Source organism: Glandiceps talaboti, chromosome 12, assembly GCF_964340395.1.
Source record: "Glandiceps talaboti chromosome 12, keGlaTala1.1, whole genome shotgun sequence".
NCBI lineage: Eukaryota > Metazoa > Hemichordata > Enteropneusta > Spengelidae > Glandiceps > Glandiceps talaboti.
The window spans coordinates 24,051,675-24,073,876 of record NC_135560.1 but is presented as its reverse complement, the minus strand read 5'-3'; the positions used below and the strand labels follow the sequence as shown (position 1 = coordinate 24,073,876).

Sequence of the window (22,202 nt, the reverse complement as noted above, 5' to 3'; positions counted from 1 at the left end):
AACACAAGAAAACAAAACTATGTTGCCCATACTAGAACATTTAAGATACGTTAAGATTTATCAGAAAACTTGTCATATCAAAGGTATTATCACGTGTGTTGATTATTAATATTGTGGTCTTAAATGAATTGCGTCAGTAGGATCTTGATTTAAGCTGTAACTACGATAAAGATGCAAAGAGAAAATTCATGATTTTGTTAGTTTTGGTTTAAAAAATTTACTAATATTAAAAAGTTATGACGGTATTAAAATGGGCACAAATGACGTTATATGTTAGAACTATAATGTGTTGTTTAGTATATTTCTGTTGCCAATTAATCCTTCTGCGATGTATTTAACTTATTAAAGCAGTTGGCAAGACGGGGACTAGATTGTCTTAACGTGAAATCATGTTAAAATTGTACTAAAGAAAGAACCAATAACGATTTTATAATTATGAGAACTAATGGAATGGCTAAAAGTGGTGGTTAGCAGTTACTGTCAACAAGAAAAATGCAATGCACCGAGACCACTTTAATCATATGGAATCACGATCACGCCAATGGTTGTCTCACTCAACGGTTGTGCGTCTGCGTAGAACAGTCCCAATATGATGAAATTATTCAGCGCTTTAGTTGGAACGTGGTGTTACACAGCCAATACAAACGACTGCATCACTTTGACAATTTCGTCTACATAGCAACATCGTTTATGTTGGCAGGAGATATACTATACCACCACACCAGCACACAACATCGTGATCACTTCATCGCCCTTCAAATTGTCAATGTATCCACGCAACTGTTTTAACAGGTGCATCTCGACCAAAAGCGACGTCAGTCTTTCATACATTTTAATTCCGGTGAAGCATTTAAGATAAAATCACGAGTTTCTAGTAGCGTCGTTGTCATTCCTTCAGCAGTTCCAACATCTGTCACTCTGTACCTGCTGTCGAGACTGTCTCTCAGCGAGGCGGCAGATCGAAATTCACAGAGACTCAACTCTTTCGTTTGGTAGTCCGACATTGTGCAAGGTTTTCTGAACCGAAGTGGTGGCCGTACAATCAGAAATAAGTAATTCGTACCAAGACGGACGGACCAAGAAATCTGTAAAAAGAACTTCCTCTTAAAGAATTACATCTTAAAGTGTTCACTGTGGCGTCTCTTGAAAATCCAAGAAGCCTTTGTGAGACGATGGAGGCGAATGGAAGCTTTATGAACACTTCCATCAACAATGAGACTTCAGCCTCGTCAGTTGATATGTTTTTAATGATAATAGTACCTGTAATTTTTGGCATCATTACGTTGATAAGTGTTGTAGGGAACGGACTTGTCATCTTTATTGTAATCAAGTATCCAAACATGCACAACGTCACCAATTTCTACATACTCAACGTTGCCCTGTCTGATTTGGTGTTCGTTGTCGTCTGTGCACCCATAACGTCAACTCTCTACATCTTCCCCGACAATTGGATATTTGGCGACTTTATGTGCAGATTGGTCGCCTATATACAGTATGTAAGTAAAGTCGTTTTTTTTTTACTTTCTACGCGTTCTTGACTTGACAAACGTCTCATATAGCATACTGATTAAAGTCGACAGCAACAACAACAACAACAACAACAACAACGACAACGACGACGACGACGACGACGACGACGACGACAACAACAACATATAAAGACTATAGAATTTCTAACATCAGGAAGCGACCAGTGAGAGGTAATGGTTTGTAGAAGGTATAATACATTGCTTTTTATTTATAATGGTCATCACCGAATGCTTTTTAGTGAGGATATCATAACGTAGCAGTTCTCAAGGTATGTCTGCTCAAGATATATAAACGCAATTTCTCTCATATATCTGTCACATAACAAGAAACGATGTCTCCATATTCAATAATGTGTACCATAGTTTGATCATGCTTCATTTACAGGGCTTTGCATTTGTTACAGTGTCCCATTCTTCCCCATTTCTTTCACTCTGCCACTTTTTTTCAAATATTTTATTACTGAGTGAATAAAGATTCAAGTGAAATAAAACTTTGAAAACCGTGTTGGTCATCCGCTCCTGCTCTTTTTCGTTCATCCTCTAAGATTTAGTCTTATGGGTGACATGTCCAACATAATGTAGCTTCGCGATATCGAACCCCAACGATACGGCATCCAGATGAAGATAGTGAATTGATTTATTATTGCCAATCTGAAACGTACCATTAAAAAACATCTCTATAATTTGCAAGCGTAGAAAGATAGTAAATTATTCTACAAACCCAAACCCTGTCATGCGTAGTGGTTATACCTTCATTTCACAGCCACTAGAGAGAGTCTGATTAATCTCCGCCTGTGTTGCTAATATAATGTGTATTTGAAACTAAACTATACATGGCTACCCCTTGCTGTGATCATGTCGCTTTGGATAACTAAAGCGATGATGACAGATGAAACACATGAAATGGGAAAGGACATGGTATGCATGGTTTCAATTGATACACTTAGAGAGCTAATGGGACCCGCCGATTCAAACGACAGATGGAATAATATGTCATTTTTCGTACTCCACCTGGTGCTGATGTAATTCTATCTGATATTTGTTTGATTTCATATCTGCCGGTGGATTATATTAATGTACTGAATAGATCATGATGATATAAGGAATATTTAATATCTTCTATGCGTTATGATATCAAAATCCCATCCCGAAGCTAATCCATATCTGTAATTTTTAATCCGATCAAAGTGATAAAGTTTTGATCACAGAAATGTGATAAGTCGGATTACTTTGCACATCTCCACAGGGAAGACAGATCATATATTGTGGAAATACCTTGGCAAATAATCCTGAGAAAAAATCTGACATTTGATATGAGTAATGATAGGGTTGGCATATCTATCATTCTACCATATATTACTCTTTAATCTTCTGATAGCCCAAGAGACAGGGAGATGAGAAGATATTCTAATTGTGTCATGAACTGACTTTTCAATATCACTAGTTCCACAATATCTCTTTTAAAAGATAACGCAACCATTGACGTTGGACTCAACTTAAAAACAACAGCTATATTCGCAACATTGTGAATAAAGTAATGGGAAATATATGTGTTATAAAGGAAATAACACATTCTGTTGATAATTTTCTTTCACTATATCAAAGCAGACAGTACCAGTCGAGGATCGTCATATTCTACGCTAATATAATGATCTATAAACGACTGCAAAGTAATGCATAAAATGTCTAATTACACTTAGTTTAAAATGTTAGAATATGAAGGAAAACAATGTTTTGTTCTTTCAATATCTTTCACTTGCACATCATATACGTCAGACTTAAAGTTTCAGAATTTCATCAAGAAATAGGTGACTCATGTCGTTCACTGATGACGTAACACCAGACTATTACCAATACCCGTATGTTTCATTCCTGACTCTCCCATTTGGTCTTGCGTACCTCTCGTGGTCATTTATGAATATTACCATTAGCTGTTTCGTTAACATTTGACAATATAATATGTACCTAGCGATTGATAATGATAACACTACTCCAAGAACTATGTACGGCATGTAGATGGCATTGCAAACTAATAAACTCTTTTATTATAAACATTTATTAGAGGAACCCTTGTTCAGTCACAGTTAGATATCTCTGGTAACATATGCCTGCTACAGCTTAATAGTGACTGAAAAAAATCGCGACTATATTCAACTACAATACCTTCAAAGTAACATGCGCTTTCGAAAAAAACAATTCAAACTTTTAATTTTGTTGAAGAGTACCCAAGTCCATTCTCAGTTAAAATTTGGAAAACAAATCAAGGGTTATCTTGCAAACGTTTTACTTTAGAGGTCAAAATGATATCAAACTTCAGATATTTTAGAATCCAATATGGCTGCCCAATGCTGTGTAATCCTTATGAAGAATGACAGATTGTTGATTTTCTTGAAAACAAGATGGCGAACCATCAAACATTGGTACTAGCAACAATCTTTTAAATGACAGAGTTTGCAAAGATTTAAAGAACTTGAATTTTCAGGATACTTGGTCTCCAAGATGCATTCTATCTTTATATTGACATGTGATAATACTGAGAACGACGAACAAATCGGTTAAGTTACTTTTTACGGATGAGACAGTGCTATTTAACCACATTTTACCAATCCATCGAGCGTTTAGCTGATGATTTGTTTGGAATTATATACTGATAGTGCTCAATCAGTAGACGTCTAAACTGCTTTATGTAACGTCCACTTTGTAATTGTAGTTGAAGACAGCACCTCAAAACAGTCTGCAAGTTGAACAATGTTCTTAGTTATAAAGACTATTTCTCTCAAAAATTTAACGGTTGACAGCCTCACTTCCAGTTATTGGCTGCATGGTGAAAAGTGTTCTTGCCAGAGACAGTTTCTTACAGGACTTTATAAAAGCGGACAGCCATAATTCCAGCTATGGTGGGTGGTATTATTTTCAATGTATTCAAGGAATACTTCTTACAAGAATGTTGCAACAGTTCCTGAATGTTCCTTCACATGTACATGAACAGATTGTGAATGTGAAGGAAGTAATATGTTTACTTGTTTTTTCATTCTGTAATCCTTCTATGGTCCATGATAAACAAACAGTTAGGGGTATAATGAAACTACTAAGCAAAGAATGAATGTTAGACAACCGAATCAAATTTTAATCTGTAGTTACTTTATTTTTAGTGATACACCGTGTTTCTTTAGTAATCTGGACAACCTTTGTGCTAACGCAGGTGTGAAGCGTTGATCCATCCAGCTTTTTCAAAACGATTTATTCGATAACATCATTGGACTTCGGATATAGCACGTCACGCCGTTATGATGGCATAGCTCCTACACCGTAATAGTATTGAAACGATCACAACACTTCACTGCACTTAGTTTCCGTCCTAATTATTGCACCAGAGCGATTAAAAAGATAAGCGATAGCAACACATGGCAACACATGGTTACTTGAACCATCATTGGTTTTGTTAAAATTCCATGGCAACACATGGTTTCTTGAACCAACATTGGTTTTGTAAAAATCCGATAAAAGCATATCAAATGTTGATAAATTTATAATAGCTGTTTCTTAGCACTCAAGTTATCTATCAATCTTAAGCTGTGTCGGCGGTATTATTGTTTGATATGAAGGAGCAACTCAGCACGGTTGTAGAGGGTCGCCGCATGATCTGACTAAGTATGCGGAAGAAATATTAAATTCATGCATGGTCGGAGTATGTATTTACTTGAGTAATATGCTCAGCAGACAGGTCATGACAATTACGCATAACACATGCAGTTAGCGATAAGTTGATACAAGTAGTAGGTCGATGAGACACCACAGGTAGTCACAATTAGCCTGAAGACCTTTTGGGTCAATATGTAATACCTCTATACCTCTATGGCTCACAACATTGTAAAAAAAGACTGCTGATGCTGATGCAGTCTTTTAACCCCATGGCGCCAACAATTTTGTATAGCAGTCGGTCCATACCTCACGATACTTATTTCAGTCGCAGCATGGATTTTAATGTCATTAACTTGTTTCATTCATAGATGTATTTTATGATTTTAACCAAAAGTAATTTGTTAAATGACTTCATAAGCCAAATAGAGTGCAGATCTTCAATCTGTCGATGTCGAAATCCGTGTTGGATATTTGGCTACTGTAAGCAGTATATCGCTAATACAAACTAACTAACATATAAGACTAAGAGCATCTCAATACACATACAAGATATTAATGGTGGCATCATGAAATTTCATTTACTTTTTAAAATAAGTGTTTCTAATATGTGTGATTATGTACATGGGAATCGAAGACACGTTCGTTATAATAAATCGTCTTCTAACATTGCTACGTTTTATCGTCTGGCTCGACAAAACTCTTACTAACATTGCTAAATTTCATAGTCCGACCTGACAAAACTCTCACTAATATTGTTATATTTCATTTGCGTGAGTTGCCCATTATCTTACATGTAGCAAATCTCCGCAAAATCATAAATTGTAATAATGTATACTTTTTACAGCTATGTCAATGGATTCAAATAGCTAATTGCACTTTAAGTTTTGTCTTGCCAGACGCTAAGATTTAGCGATGTTATTTAAGATATGTGTTGTAGCAGACAATAAAGTGTAGCGACTTTAGTCAGATTTGTGTCGAACCAAACGACGACTTGTGTCAACTTACTTCCATTTTAGTTATAATTATGTACAAGCTAATAATCAATGATAGAATTCAATTCTGAAATTAAAGTTGCATAACCGTTAATGAATTACAGGCTAATCTTTGAATTGATTCTAGAGCCTTTCTTCACGATTCATGTCTCAGGAGGGATTATATATCGCACAGGTTTTCCTCATTTTTAGATGGTAAACTCATTATCATTATTACTTTCTGTGTAAAAATAGTAAAGTAACTCAAAAAGGTTAACCAGAACAATATTAACCGATTAACCGAGCAATACACTATCTGCAAGTACTTTATACAAAGTGAACAAAGCTGATAGAAGTGCCGTCTCTTTCAATTTTTAACTCGTCCGATAGTCATTTCTTCCAAAGGGTTCCACACGCTAATTTGTAGCCTGAGTGCGATTGTTGTTAAGGCAAGATATACCTATATGAACTTTCTGGAAGCAATATTGCGTTATAAATTCGTGATTACCAACCTTCCCCGAAACAAACTTCTTTCATACTGTCGTCGCGTGGATAACGATTAAGATTTGATGACCCATGCTTTACTGAAATCTGATCATGTATATCTCCTCCAAAGTCTTCCCCACTCACTATCGTGACTTAACGGTGTGCATGTAAATGAGAAGTAAATCCGATACTCGCTTTCACGTGTGAGAAACTCTTTTACGTTGAATCTTTTATGATCAGTGTCTACAGCAGCCTCCATGAATCATGGCAGTTTTTTTACTTTACATATGTTGTTCTGACGTTTTCTTAAGGACAGCAAAAAAACGACATTTAAAAAACATCCGAGAAGAAACTGTTTAAACGTTTGCTGTTACTTTGTTCAAGAAAGGTCCAACCTATTCTCAGTTAAAATCAAAGGGAAAATCAGGGGTCACCATACAATGTTTTTTGAATAGAAGTCAAAATTTTATTAAGTATGAGATTGAGCCATTTTAGAATCCAATATGGTTGCCTAATACTGTGTTAACTATATGGGGATATAACTAATTGTATTGAGCCATTTTAGAATCCAATATGGTTGCCTAATACTGTGTTAACTATATGGGGGATATAACTAATTGTATGTTTCCGTGAAGCAAGACTGTTGACCCTAAAATTCGATTATTATTTCTAAAGAACCAGAAGCAAGCTGCCATATGGCAACATTTGGAAACACCTATACGTCCTCAGGGTGCTTTCTGCGTTAACACGAAGAATAAAATAAAGATCCCCTAAAAAGTAAAACAAAGCAAACTGCTATCCTTAAAATAAATATAAGTAACAAGTCTTTCTAGAAAATACTGTCCTCCTTGAAATACTCTAATGCGGCAATTGTGCAATATGAATTGATAAATATAGCCCCAACACTAATATGCTGATAATTGGTTCGACTATCAGATTGCAATCTACAGAAGTTCGTAACAGCATCTATCAAGTAATAAAATCAGCTCTATGTGTGTGTGTGTGTGTGTGTGTGTGTGTGTGTGTGTGTGTGTGTGTGTGTGTGTGTGTGTGTGTGTGTGTGTGTGTGTGTGTGTGTGTGCGCGCGCGCTTGATTTCTTAACGGGTTGGGGATAACCATCTATGGTATTAGAAACTCCGCTCGCCTCGCTGCATTTCTAATACCATAAATGACTAACCCCAGCCCGTTAGAACAAACGAGTTGCACATGAATATTAATGAATATTCACTCTTATGAGTACATCCGAAATGTAATACAATAGGCATTGTTGTAGAACTGAATAATTGTAACGACAGATGACTACATACATGTAGATATTTAAAATTCACACCTGATGCAGAAAGTATATAATATATAAACATCATGTACAAACGATATTACTATCTGAAACAAAACACCACGGTATAGAAATGAGACATAAAATGATCATTAAAATATGCATTTGGAAATAACTTTAGATTATTACATTTATCAATGTGGCAAATGGGCAATGGACAGAGTTGGCTAGATTACCTTAGAAGGGAGCAATAAATGATTAAAAGGATTATTAAAATCTGACAATACAACTAATAGATTTATTGGTTGCACGCATTTGTGACATACAATTATTTGAACTGATTTTTTCGAAAGCAATTATTAATCCGAGACTGCGTTCGGGGTGGGGGTTGTTGCATCTCACAGAAACCATATCACCTTTTATGGCGCTAGAATCTGGATTTAGATCTTTTAGTAACGTACCATAAAGGGTAAGTATCAAAGTGACACTGACTCAGGAAGCTCTTTCGTTTCAGAATATAAATTCCTTCTGTACAGAAGTTTACTTTTTGGAACATTTAATAAATTAAATTAAATTTGTGACTTGTTTAACATCAATCTTAATAATTATGCTACTTACTGCTTTGACTCAAATGAAAGTAAGACCAACTTCGAACACTACTACCTGTTCAACAAGTCATATATATATATATATATATATATATATATATATATATATATATATATATATATATATATATATATATATATATATATATATATATATATATATATATATACTAATTCAGTGTAAGAGGTAAGTCATAAACTGAAAGAAAAGCGCTCAATACTGAGAAGTAGAGCTGTATTTACATAACGGCTAACGTAACGTAACGGCTCGTACCATAACTTGTGTGTGTGTGTGTATATACATATAATAATAGTACAGTACAGTAGTAATAGTACAGTATCAAGTAAGATACACAGGAGCCGTTACACAGTGTTTCATGCTTTCGCAATCATCGTCCGATGATTTGGAAAACATGAAACACTGTGTAACGGCTCCTTTGTATCTTACTTGATACTGTACTATTATTAGTAGTTATACCGCTCTACATGTATATGTATTGAGCACTGTTTGCTCCAGTAAAAACATATTGTATATGCTGAGTATATATATATATATATATATATATATATATATATATATATATATATATATATATATATATATATATATATATATATATATATTTCCCCATTTTACCCTTCTGTCAAGTGATGCCAGTGAGTGAATGGATGTTAGCTGAGAGAAAGAGTCAGAAGGAAAAGACTAACAAGGAGACAGACAGACAGACAGACAGACATACATACATACAGCAGGAGGACAAGTTTACAGGCAGGGACACATAATAGCATTCAATAATTTCACAGTAATTCAGAACTGACGTCATATTTGTCACGCGATGGACTTTATTCACATGCAATATATCGCAAGTGATTTGTTTTATTATTCACTAGCCAATGAGAAGGAATGGTTAAATCTTTTAAAGTGACGTAATGTATTTCCCATGGCAGATTCTCTCTCTCTCTCTCTCTCTCTCTCTCTCTCTCTCTCTCTCTCTCTCTCTCTCTCTCTCTCTCTCTCTCTCTCTCTCTCTCTCTCTCTCTCTCTCTCTCTCTCTCTCTCTCTCTCTCTCTCTCTCAATTTTGATGTATGTATATACTTTCCCAAAAAGTGAACGTTATGCTCTCGCTTGCAAGAATTATGTCTATGCATATTGTAATTTATTTTGAAAATATGATGATAAAAGCACCAGAGGTCATCGGATAAAGCGTAATGATTGCAAGCCTTGGGTACATTTGCTGAAAAAGTATCTAGTATGCTAACAGGAAAGTCAATGTAGGTCCGCGACAACAAATTATTTTTTGAGTGTTTGACTGTAATGGTATTTCACTGTTAAGGCCTGACTCAGTGTCTGTGTCTGTGTCTGTGTCTGTGTCTGTGTCTGTGTCTGTGTCTGTGTCTGTGTGTAACTAGTACGTAAGTATGTATGCAGATCCCTATCTGTCAGCAAAGTTAGCGAACAGTGGCAGATGGCGATAACTGTATTTGTGGATAGTTGTATGATTCAATCTATCCATCCATCCATCAATACAATTACATGGTACAATGAATTCATTTTGCATTCCTCTTAACTGCACCTGAGACTTCAAAACATGACAAAAATCACTCCGATCTCTTCGGCTAAAGTTCGTAACCTGAACAACAATATGGTAGATTGTGCTTAGACGTCAAACACAGTCTTTGGAACGTGTTCGGAAAGATGTCCTCAAATGTTCATGTTCACTATTCAGCCGTTATTCCAGTGCAGTAGATTATAAGACAGACAAGCAAGTCTTATCTAGGATTAAGACATGAGTTACATAGACACGAGATTTAGACTAATGTACTCTCAGTCATACTTGGTAACACAATCAGGACTTTATCATGACCACCTCCTTCGAAAGTTAATCATTTTGGATGTTTGAACTCATCATATGTAAGATAAGCAACCCCTGTCCATTCTAATTATCGTCCTCTCTACACTGCATCGGAACTGCCCAATACACTCCTGTTGATCTATTGCACAAATAGGGATAAATGATTAAGATTCATCCTAGTAAGAAGCGATAACGACGAGACAAATTTTAGATTGTCTTAATATTACCAAATTCATTTAGCTTAGGCGTTACGGGCACAATGGATTGTCTATTAGGACTAAATGCTGGTAAATTGTGTTCTACGTTCCGACAGAAGGAAGAGGGATATAATCTCATAGAAAGATATATTTTACGACTTTGCCTTGAAATTGAGAAAATTAAAGTGGATTTTTGTTCTTAAGTCGCTAAATGAATGTAAGGCTGAAGTGACATACGCCGTATCACTAGATCACTAGCATCTAATATTGCCATGGTAACGGGCAGAATAGCTATAACTTAATGCTATTAAACTATTGAGTCTCCGCATTCCGATCCAAGAACAATATGTACAGTTTGATTTGAATCTGACGAGAAATGCACAGTATCCTATTTTAGAAATCCACTTACCTGGGAACTTTAACACTCGCAATGTGTCAAAAAAGAAAGGCAATTAAAATGTATACGCAAAGTTTTCTCGATTGAGGGAAAAAGTAAAATTTCCTGATATATATATATATATATATATATATATATATATATATATATATATATATATATATATATATATATATATATATATATATATATATATATATATATATATATATATATATAGTACTGTAGCTTGATAAAGGTGTGCTAGACACACCGAAACGTAGCTATCAAGATTTCAACTTGGGATTTGAAGTAAGGACGACTTCGAACTTTTGCTATCTATCCAACGAGTCCCTTATGTTGTATATATATATATATATATATATATATATATATATATATATATATATATATATATATATATATATATATATATATATATATATATATATATAAGTTATATATATATTAAGTTATATATATATATATATATATATATATATATATATATATATATATATATATATATATATATATATATATATATATATATATAGTTTTGGTAGTACTGGAACTCTTTCTTGGGTGTAACTCGGAGTTTCACGCATATTGCGATCATCAGACACTCACAGTGTCTGATGATCGCAATATGCGTGAAACTCCGAGTTACACCCAAGAAAGAGTTCCAGTACTACCAAAACTATTACGCTCTGCCACTGCGGTATAGAGCACTGTCTTATAGCAGATTGATACTCACCGAGTTAGAGGTATATATATATATATATATATATATATATATATATATATATATATATATATATATATATATATATATATATATATATATATATATATATATATATATATATATATATATATATATATATATATATATATATATATATATATATGTGTGTGTGTGTGTGTTACACCCAATCTGTGAAATTGCCCAATTCATGAAATGGGTAGGTAACTTTACCCAGTTCATGAAATAGTCAATCGTGTTGCCCATGTTATGAAGTGGGTATGGTAGGATATGCCCAGTACATGAAATGAGCATCTTTTATATGACACACACAAAAAAGAATAAGAATCAAACAACTTTATTATACATCACTTCACAATTCTTATTTTATAATAATTCAGTGTAGCTTGTGTTTTAATAGAGTTCGATAATCAACACCCCAGTTCAAAACTCTTCCCAAAAAATTTAATTTCGCGCCTTTTAGATCATAATGTATGCTCTCATTTGCACAAGCTTGACTATTTCATGAACTGGGCAAAGTTACAAGTTATATATATGTTTATGTGTGTGTGTGTGTGTGTGTGTGTGTGTGTGTGTGTGTGTGCGTGTGTATGTATGTATGTGTGTGTGCGTGTGTGTGCGTGTGTATGTATGTATGTGTGTGTGTGTGTGTGTGTGTGTGTGTAGAACTAGAGTCGTGGTTGTCTGGTAATTGGGATAACGTCAAATCTTGAAACACCATTTATTAAATACTGCATGCGATGTATTTCAGTAGCTATTAAACTACCGTGTTTTCGTATTACAAACGTGTCATCATATTGATAAAACATCGAATGTGACGTGTGTAATACTGAAGTGTCGACGTAATACTAAAGTGTCGACATCCTTCAAGTTCTTTGTGTGCCTTCAAAAATAGACTCAATGAAAGGTGACAGGCTGACGATGGGCTAAAGACTGAACAAGACAGAACCACGACTTCAAAAGTAAAAAAAGGCCTATTTGTAACTGAAAATCGATGTACACGAGAGAAGTGAATACGAAAATGTACATGTAATGTGTGATTGAAGATGAAATAGTTTAAGCCTAGGGAAATTACTTGGCATTGCTTTATAGATCACAGTTATTGCCACAATCTTTGCTACATGAAAACGCATACTAAGAATCTTTTAACTGATTGATTGATGTGTGGAATTCTATAAAGATTATAAAAAATTACTCGTGTAGAACGTAACTGAACTAAAATTGAAAAAGTTTCGTTTAAGCCGAACAAAGACAACGTGTATTTTGTCGAGTTGGTTTTTGTCAAGCTGCGACAGCGTTCTTAATGTAGCTGCATATCCTTTTTTTATGAATGTTGTATGGCTAAGTAGTTATTACTAAAACTTGTAGTCAAACTAGCTGCTAGTATCTAATTTATAGTAAAGAGAAATATAACGACAGTCACTAGATTTATCATAAAAACTAATGTCACACAACTGACTAGTAGCATCATGTTGATTTGATTGATTTCCCTCCATCTTTTGAAAACTGCCACACAGGCTACAAAATATCATTAGTTGGAAATTTCAATGAGTTTTTAAATGTAAGTAATTAAACAAAACTCTCGTTTGTGTTGACGTGTGGACCTCCTGGATGAATGTAGAGTAACAAAAACGTGTTCTGTAATTATCTTCTTCAATGTACAATGAAATATGTACATAGATTCAATATATCGACAAATAGCAATGAAATATACATGGATTTCAAAGCAGGTATATTATATATAATGGCGGCTGCTTATTTGGGAAGCGATTTTTAATAAAAATAAAGTTACTACTTTCAGAAACTATTGTCGAGTGTAAGCCCATTTCTTTTACTCCTCAGAATACTTAATTTTTAAATAAAGGGAGAGTATGTTTTCTCCATATGGACCCAAAACCGACCACGGACATATTGTACGTCATTGTGATAGCGTATTCATCTTCTTAAAATATGAATTTCATGAAGAGATAAAAGCAGTCATATGATTAATGATGCAATGTTGAAACGCTGGGTAGACGCTTTAATCATTTCAGTCGTGTCATTTACACATATTATTACTATCTAAAAGTTTGGAAAAAATAAAGTATGTCCACATTTCACTTCAAAGAGTGGTCTACGTATGTCAATTTGAAAGTAGTAAAATAAAATTGTGGTCAACATGCGTCGTTCACACATACCTGTAAGCGTAAATTTGATGTGCATAAAATACCACGTATAGGGAGGGTCTAGTTGGTGCTACTTGATTTATCGATTGCATGACATAACTACAGTTATGTAGACACCCGGGAACACGTATTCCACTCAGTGCTTTTAGTATGTGAAACCACTAACGCGTAGAAGATAAATAAAAACGTAACTGTCCGTTGCTTTTTGATATTGCATTAATCTCAATAAACATTGAGAGCGTGGAGAGGCTGCATTTTACAAACGAAAAAAAATCACCAAAGACCGCGCTGTCCATTAAAGTTTTCTTTACAGTAATTACGAAAAATCTCCAAACGTAACTTTGGGAATTATAATATACCTATTCTTCTAGGAAATGATTAGTGATACTGATATGCTAAGCAATGTTTATAGTATCGACCACATGCACCATGCCCTTTCGCTGGAAAAGATTTAAAATATAAAGAATATCGACTTGTTGAAGTTACTGACCCCGACAATGGGAAGAGGATAGAATCTGTACATACGTTGAATTTATGTTGTACAAATACGACCGTGTATGAGCATACAAAGACCCGTCTGTTTTTACCTCGATACTTAGTTATTCAAAGACATAGAGATCAAACGATATTTAGCTTTTTCCAAGAAAGAGAGAGGAATTCATTTAAGTAAAGGTTGAAGGAGGCCATAGTTAATGGTATCTGCTCTGTTTCTATGCCAACCATCCACGTCACACCACGTTTGGATATACCAACCATATATAATACTTCTTTTCGTACCTGATATAGGGATTTGATGACATGCCCACACATATTTAAATACCCATTTTCACTGTAATCTTGCATATCGATTCTGAGATTATGGAACATAGGCGATCATTTCATGATTTTGGTGGTGAAAAAGTACTTCGATTACAGAGTACATGTAATGATATTGAGTAAATTGGTTATTTGAGATTTATGTATCAGTTTTGGAAAACATATGGAAAGCGAACTCAATTCAACTCGATGGTATTGGAAACACAATGAAATGTATATATATTGAAATGACTGGCATAGCACGGTAGTCGTGTTGTATGAAGGATCGTTCTCTCATTTAACAGTATACCTAAGTATACGGTTTTTCATTTCGACATTCAAAGTTTATACTTTAATAAAGTCACAGAGCTAATAGAAATATGACACGTACATTTTCCACTTCATTCCATCTATATGTATCATATTTATTCATAAACTTGTATTCAAAGCAAAGCGACTTATACTAATAAGGAATCAATAAGGCCGGTGCAGATATAGCCAATAATAGTTAGACCGCTAAAATTTGTAGTGAAATCTACATTCGTATGCTAATTTGCGGAAAACACATTCTAATCATTCCACTGTTATGAGGAGGGATATATAGTCATTTAAGTAAATTAAGGGGTGGACCGATGGGGAGGGTAGTCATTTAAGAGAATTGAGGGGTGGAGCGATGGTATTTGGAGTTTGTACTTATCTAAAGGTTTGTCCCTGCTCATTTTTCGTCAAAACCTCACGGACGATAGTCACCCCAATACCCTCTGCGTGCTAAAACTTAATCAATCGCTCGCTTAATTTCATTTTTCGTGCCAGGTGTGCTTATATTACATTCTTGTGCATCTTTATCTTAGAGTAAGCTTATTATGATTATTTCAACAATAAAGTCTAAAGCAGCTTAGTGCCAAAAGGGAAGAGTGCCAGTGAAAAAGATAGGTTTTCTCCAAAGATAGACTACTCGCACAAATCCTGGCTTAACATGTAGGCAATAATCAAATCTCCTAACAGAACTTAAATCACAAAATGTATCATGTATCAAAAGTAGACAGACAGACAGGCAGCCAGCCAGCCAGCCAGCCAGACAGACAGACAGACATACATACATACATACATACATACATGCATGCAGACAGTACAGGCAGGCATACATACATACATACATACATACATACATACATACATACATACATACACACACACATACGTACGTACGTACATACATACATACCTACCTACCTACCTACCTACCTACCTACCTACCCACATACATACATACATACATACATACATACATACATAAGTACATACACACAACCTAAAATCTCTGTCCCCCGCCCACACACACTGTCCCAAACCCAACCCAGATGTATGTTTTGAAATATCATGTACATGCAGCACAATTCTACACCAGAATTTGTCAATCTTGTACATGCAGCACAATTCTACACCAGAATTTGTTAATCTTGTACATGCAGCACAATTCTACACCAGAATTTGTTAATCTTGTACATGCAGCACAATTCTACACCAGAATTTGTTAACCTTGTACACGCAGCACAATTCTACACCAGAATTTGTTAATCTTGTACACGCAGCACAATTCTACACCAGAATTTGTTAATAAAACTTTTCATGAATATAAATCAGGTTTGTTCCATTATTATTTTGTATGATTTTTAGAAAAAGAAACACTTTCAAGTGGAATGGCGTGTACATATAGCTATTTGCGTCGATGGTCCTGACGGTAGAAAGGTACAACATACGTATTGACAGAACGCCACTGTACACCTTAATTATATAATAGTTAGTTAGTTAGTTAGTTAGTTAGTTAGTTAGTTTATTTGTGTTGACTTACTGCAGCGTAAAGAGTAACGTAATAACATGCTATATAATGAAATAGAAATAGAAATAAAAATAGAAATTGTATTTATTCTACACACCCATGCTGGTCAATTTATATTTCACAATACATCTCAACATAGTTTCCAATTTATTCAATCGTATAGAACTACACTGTCATACATTTATTAGTATACAAATTATGTGTTTCAACCTTTCGCTAATATGTAAATATAAGTTTCCATTAAACATTAAAGATGCCAATTTAGTGATTTTCTTTTAAAATATACCTATACCCTGCACTGATAAATCCCAAATATCGCCAATCACAATCCTTCCGAAGTGGCCAACACCCATTATATTAACACAATATCCAAACAAGATAAAATGAACTCCTCCTACACATGTTTCAAAAAATACAGAGACCATTTCATTTATATTAGCATTCTTGTTTCTTGAAGATGCTGTAAAGGTTTCGCTTGATCAAATGCCACACTAGTCTATTAGTCTTGTATAAGACGAGAAATAAATAAATAAGTCAGTTTATGAATATTAGATGAACAAAAAAGTTTTCATATAAAAGGGAAATTTGATATGATATGATTTATCGCTATTAAATATGATATGAATTAAGAAGTGAAATCTAAGACGTTTTCACTAAAGTCCTTTGCTAGGTTTGGGGAGAGCCTCGACTTTAAGTTGGCACTTGTCAGATTCAACTGTACGTCGCTAAAGGCTATACACGTTGACGGTGTTTACTGCATCACACAGACATGTCAATTTTGAAACCTTAGGTTTGCGAGCATCCACAACAGATCTTTGATTGAAGAAGATATAAATAACCTGCGGGTGTTTTAATCCCAACGACGGTGTGATAGGTGAGCCATAACACATGACATATGCAACTAGTTAGTTTCTGTCAAACACTGTAATTACAGTAGCTACCCTCTGAGAGTTAGAATTCAATGTAATTAGGTCTGATCTCAAAGCAGACGAGTTTACTGACGTTATCACTTTGTGTACACACAGAAAGGTTACAGGAGAAAGAATAATTGTAGGAACAAACACTATTTAATGAAGGGTCCATTGGTACAGAAGTTACGATGCTACTTACTTTTAAATTCGATTTATTTGAGGCTTGGTATGTTTTAAGTGAAGTGACTCTCAATCAAAAAGTTATAATAATCTTCCAACGAGTATTCACCTCAAAACATGAATACCGGTTATTTATGTGTACAAAAGCATTCTGATAATTCATGTCTGTCTGCTTCATTACTCTCTATGGTATTTTCAGTTAATTGGCTTGCTTTCTCCCTAATCCGGTTAATGAATGTTGATTGGGTAACTAAGTAATTGAAAGGAAATGTCTAGATGTTCCAAATTAAAATTATTTTGGAGGAAACCTTTTCTCGATTGAAGTATACGATATGATACATAAAGTCAAATTCAATAAGTTAGCAATTATTCATAATTGCTTGATTGTTCAAAGTAAACGAGGCCAGATTCAGACACGTCAGTTATACACCTTCAGAAATTGTGAAAATAATTATTCTTGAAGGAAAGGTATTTTACGGTGGTGGAATACAAATTAGATATGCGCACTAAAAGAACATTTAAAACTCCAGGGAACATGTCGTATAATGACATTTTTGGTTTCAATATATGTGTAAAGATGACGAGTCAAATTAGCACTTCTGATTTTCCTTGATGAATATCAATATGAAGTGATGCAAAGTCGCGTTCCTGCAAGAACTCTAGATATCTTTTTTTTTTAAAAACACAACAAAAACTGTTAGCATTTCACTCTGTCAATCTCATTTAATTGGTTCAATGGAAAAGAACGCATGGTGAATATAGAAGTATCCGAATATGCTTTAAATCAATCACTATCCTGTTTAAGTATACGAGTTTATGATGTGTTAGTAATGATGGCTATTTATTCCTTTATACACATTAATCCATGCAAAACGAACGAAAGACAAAAAGGGAAGGCGGTATATCCACATGCCAAAATAGTGGAATGATTATTTCTTTAATATTCTGACTAAGAATCTTCACCAAAATTACATTACTTCGACATGATTTGGATATCAAGGCCACGGCTTCTTTCCTTCAACATTTATAATATATAGATACCAAAGGATACACTCCCACCAATGATAGAACATTATGATAAGCCCAACACTTTTGAAATTTGGATAATTTAATTATTTAAGTGTGCATCACAAATTCGATCAATTTGCCTTGAACTATTTCTGATCTTGACACTAAAGGTAAAACCCCTACCAGGTAGCATGACAATCAGGCCAGCAGTTTGTTTCACTTAACACTATTTACAAACATATTGACATTTCCAGACGAGCGAAAAACATACTGACCGACTATATGACTGACTGACTGACTGACTGACTGACTGACTGAATTAATGACGGACATTCCATCACTGCCAAATACATGTACTTTACAGATTGTTCTAAATTATGGAATTCGAACTTGAAATGGTGGTGACTACTGAAATCTACAACATTCGTGACTATCATTGTGTGTCCAATAAAATGTCGTAAAAGAAGAGCACGAATTAAACTCATCTATACCATCTAAATGGAGACATTGTATAGACTAGACACAAATAGAAATAAAAACTACACTGAGATCAAAGCCTGAGTTCATACTCAGTTCAAGCTAAGGTATTACCAAGTCGATGACTACGTGGAAATGTGAGCAAGTAGATGCCTTACGTATGTCTTTTAATTTTCCAGTCATAATAAAATGTATAATGGCGAAACAATATCCATACCGGCTCACAATCACATAAACGGTGTCCAAAAGAACACGTACAAACTATTCACATTATTCTGAAGGTCTGAATGTATTGCAAATCTATCGAATGGAACACGTACAAAGAAATTAACAGAGATCTGAAGGTCTGGACTTGTTAGTATCTGTCGAAATAAACACGAAGCAAATATGTTTCAAATGGTCAAGTTTACAGAACAGGGAGACAATTCTCTTTGTAAGTCGTGAAATATCAGTTGACAATGGAAACAATCATTTGATTTTCTACAACATGATGACTACTAATTTTGGGTGTTGGCCTTCCTGGCAACGTCACTATAGCTGTGTAAATGTAGTCATGGTATCTATCTATCAAATGTCTGCATATGATCTCTATTCAGGTCAGCTTTCTGGGCATGAAATGCGGATTATTCACTTGGATTATTAAGCCTATATCTAGAATGAAAATACGTCAACGTAAGAAAACACATGATGCAGATATCAGCCTGAAGATGTCTATCAGACTACAAATATTTGTCAGTATGGCGAAGATATAAAATGAAAAGCACGAGAAAACTAATTTATGTTTTAACATATTGTTATTCTGTGTATGTAATAAGCTGTACTAACATCAGTTACAATCACGCCATACATATCGTCATTGCGACTAAAACAAATATATCAACTTTATAGTTATGGCAGACGTCTGATCATTTACATCGTAAATGTTAAGACGTGTGTTGAACTGTTAAATAAGTTATGGAACCTGAAAAAATTGAATCTGATATCTAATACCGTGACAGACATTGTTTGTAAGCGACGTGGTGCTATGCAATCAATTATCCAGGAAATAATTTTATCCTACCCATTCTCAAGCAAGACATACCATACCATACGAAAGATTTCATAGAGTGAGGATCTCCGTTTGGGTCATTCGTATGACGTGCAGACGAAGTTAATAGGGGTAGTAAGGAAGTCGATAGTTTACATCTCTTTGAAGCATTCAGCTGTAACATTATGCATGTGGGGTCTGACGTTCGCAGACCGTTTTTCTCCAAACGGAACTAGTTTAAACATTTTCAAATGGCAATCATGTCTACTAGAAAGGAAATTCACCATCTATTCAATCTGTGAAAATACATGAAAGTCCAATTGGTTCATGGAGGGTCACGTAATTTTTGACTTCGCGTTTTCAAAAACGCCATTAAATAAAACTTGTAGACAAATTCATGACAGTTGACGCCAAATAATTTGATGACTACTGTTTAGTGTTCACACCTTGCAAATGTCTCTGATGGCAATAATGATTACAGTTTATTTTGTTTTATGACCATGTTTCGTTTGTCATGAAATTGTAAATGTGCCACATTATTTTTCCTTACGTTTATACTCCGAATGGTCCATCGAAACAACATTTACTCTAGGCTATCCAAATTGAATAAATTAAGACCGTTTTGTGATTTACAATTCAATCTGAATCTCTTGTTGAAATTACAAGGAAATTATGGTTGGTGAGGTGGGTACAATTCTCAAATTGTTTGTGTTTTAAGACTTAATGTCAGTACTAAGAATGGTACACTTAATTGTCAATGCTATCATTAGTCATTCATTGACATTGTGTAAAGTTTAGCTGTTGTGGATTTGCATATTAAAAAGCAACCATGGCACGCACATGTCTCTATCGCTTATATTATTATGTTTGGTCCTCCTTCTTGTCTTTTGAAAAGCGTGCAAGCTAGTGCAATATCACTTACGTGACAGGGTGTTATCACATATGAAATACTATGTAGTAGTTAAAGAACGATTCATGGTTTATAGTTTATAGTGAAGATATTGTACCAACCAAGTACATAGCGTCTATGTTGGAGACAATGCTTAAAATTAAACATATGCCACATTCTGACCTTTATGCAATCTTGGATTAGATGTTCAATAAGTAAATTAATGCATAGTGCAGAGCATTGTCTCTCAATGTTCTATCGTACCAGTGCAATATCTGGATATTACACTGAGCCAGTGTAATATCTGCAGATATTGACCGAACCAGTGCAATATTACACGTGAATCAAATGGCTTATACACGTGAAGTATAATGTAATACACAAGAAAAAAACGAGTAACCAATACGCCCTATCACTTCCAGTCTATCAAGAAGGTCACGAGTATGTTTCGGCTGAAAAACGAAAAATATTGGGACTGAAATAATCAAAGCTGTGGAAGCATAAATTACAACAAATCAGGAAGAGTGGTGACCACTTTGAATGTTTTGACTCATGGTTCGAACATCCTCGAATACGTGACGTAAATGAGCGTTGTCCTGACAAAAGGACGACCATGGTATAACTCCCATAATTTTCACAGATTACACATTCTTTTAATACAAGCCTCATGTGTTTGTCTGTAGTCCATATATTGAATGACATATGACAAATGATGTAGGGAACAACAACTACAGTTTTAATTGGCACTAGTTCTACTAAGCCAAATTTTAAATTGAAAGTTGAGGTTACACTAGGAATGTATTTTAAATTTTCATTATTCTCCTCAAAATAGAATTAGAGATGTTATAGCTCGATGATTGCAAACTTTATCGTGCAAATGATATTGAATTTATGGTAAAAGTTCAGACCTCATGGACAGGTCACCGTGTTCAAGTGATTTACCTGTCATTTTATGTATCATGTGCTCCGATATACTCCTGATATACCGCAAAGTCAGTAATGTTGATGGCAGACACGCTTTCAAATGCAAGAGGAAATTCTTGGGTATAACAAGTTTTAACAACCAAAAACCTGATCAGCTTATCAACAAAGCAGAATCTTTCTCTTTAACTTCCTAACATTGATAATTTCATTATTTCTCTGTTCACGCATTTTAATGAATGATCATTTATGTTTGATATGTGTTTGCTTATGTGAAAAAAGG

General features: G+C 34.5%; 2 protein-coding genes across 2 annotated transcripts in view; one reads left to right on the top strand and one right to left on the bottom strand.

The window, feature by feature from the left end:
* LOC144443154 (G-protein coupled receptor 54-like) overlaps window positions 1-1,004 on the bottom strand; it is an 84,160-nt gene extending 83,156 nt beyond the window's left edge. The window contains exon 1 of the mRNA XM_078132521.1: window positions 830-1,004. Within this exon, the coding sequence (XP_077988647.1) occupies window positions 830-1,004 (175 nt within the window). The remainder of the gene's footprint in view (window positions 1-829) is intronic.
* A 168-nt stretch (window positions 1,005-1,172) lies between these two features.
* LOC144443153 (G-protein coupled receptor 54-like) overlaps window positions 1,173-22,202 on the top strand; it is a 38,101-nt gene continuing 17,071 nt past the window's right edge. The window contains exon 1 of the mRNA XM_078132519.1: window positions 1,173-1,496. Coding sequence (XP_077988645.1) covers window positions 1,173-1,496 — 324 coding nt within the window. The remainder of the gene's footprint in view (window positions 1,497-22,202) is intronic.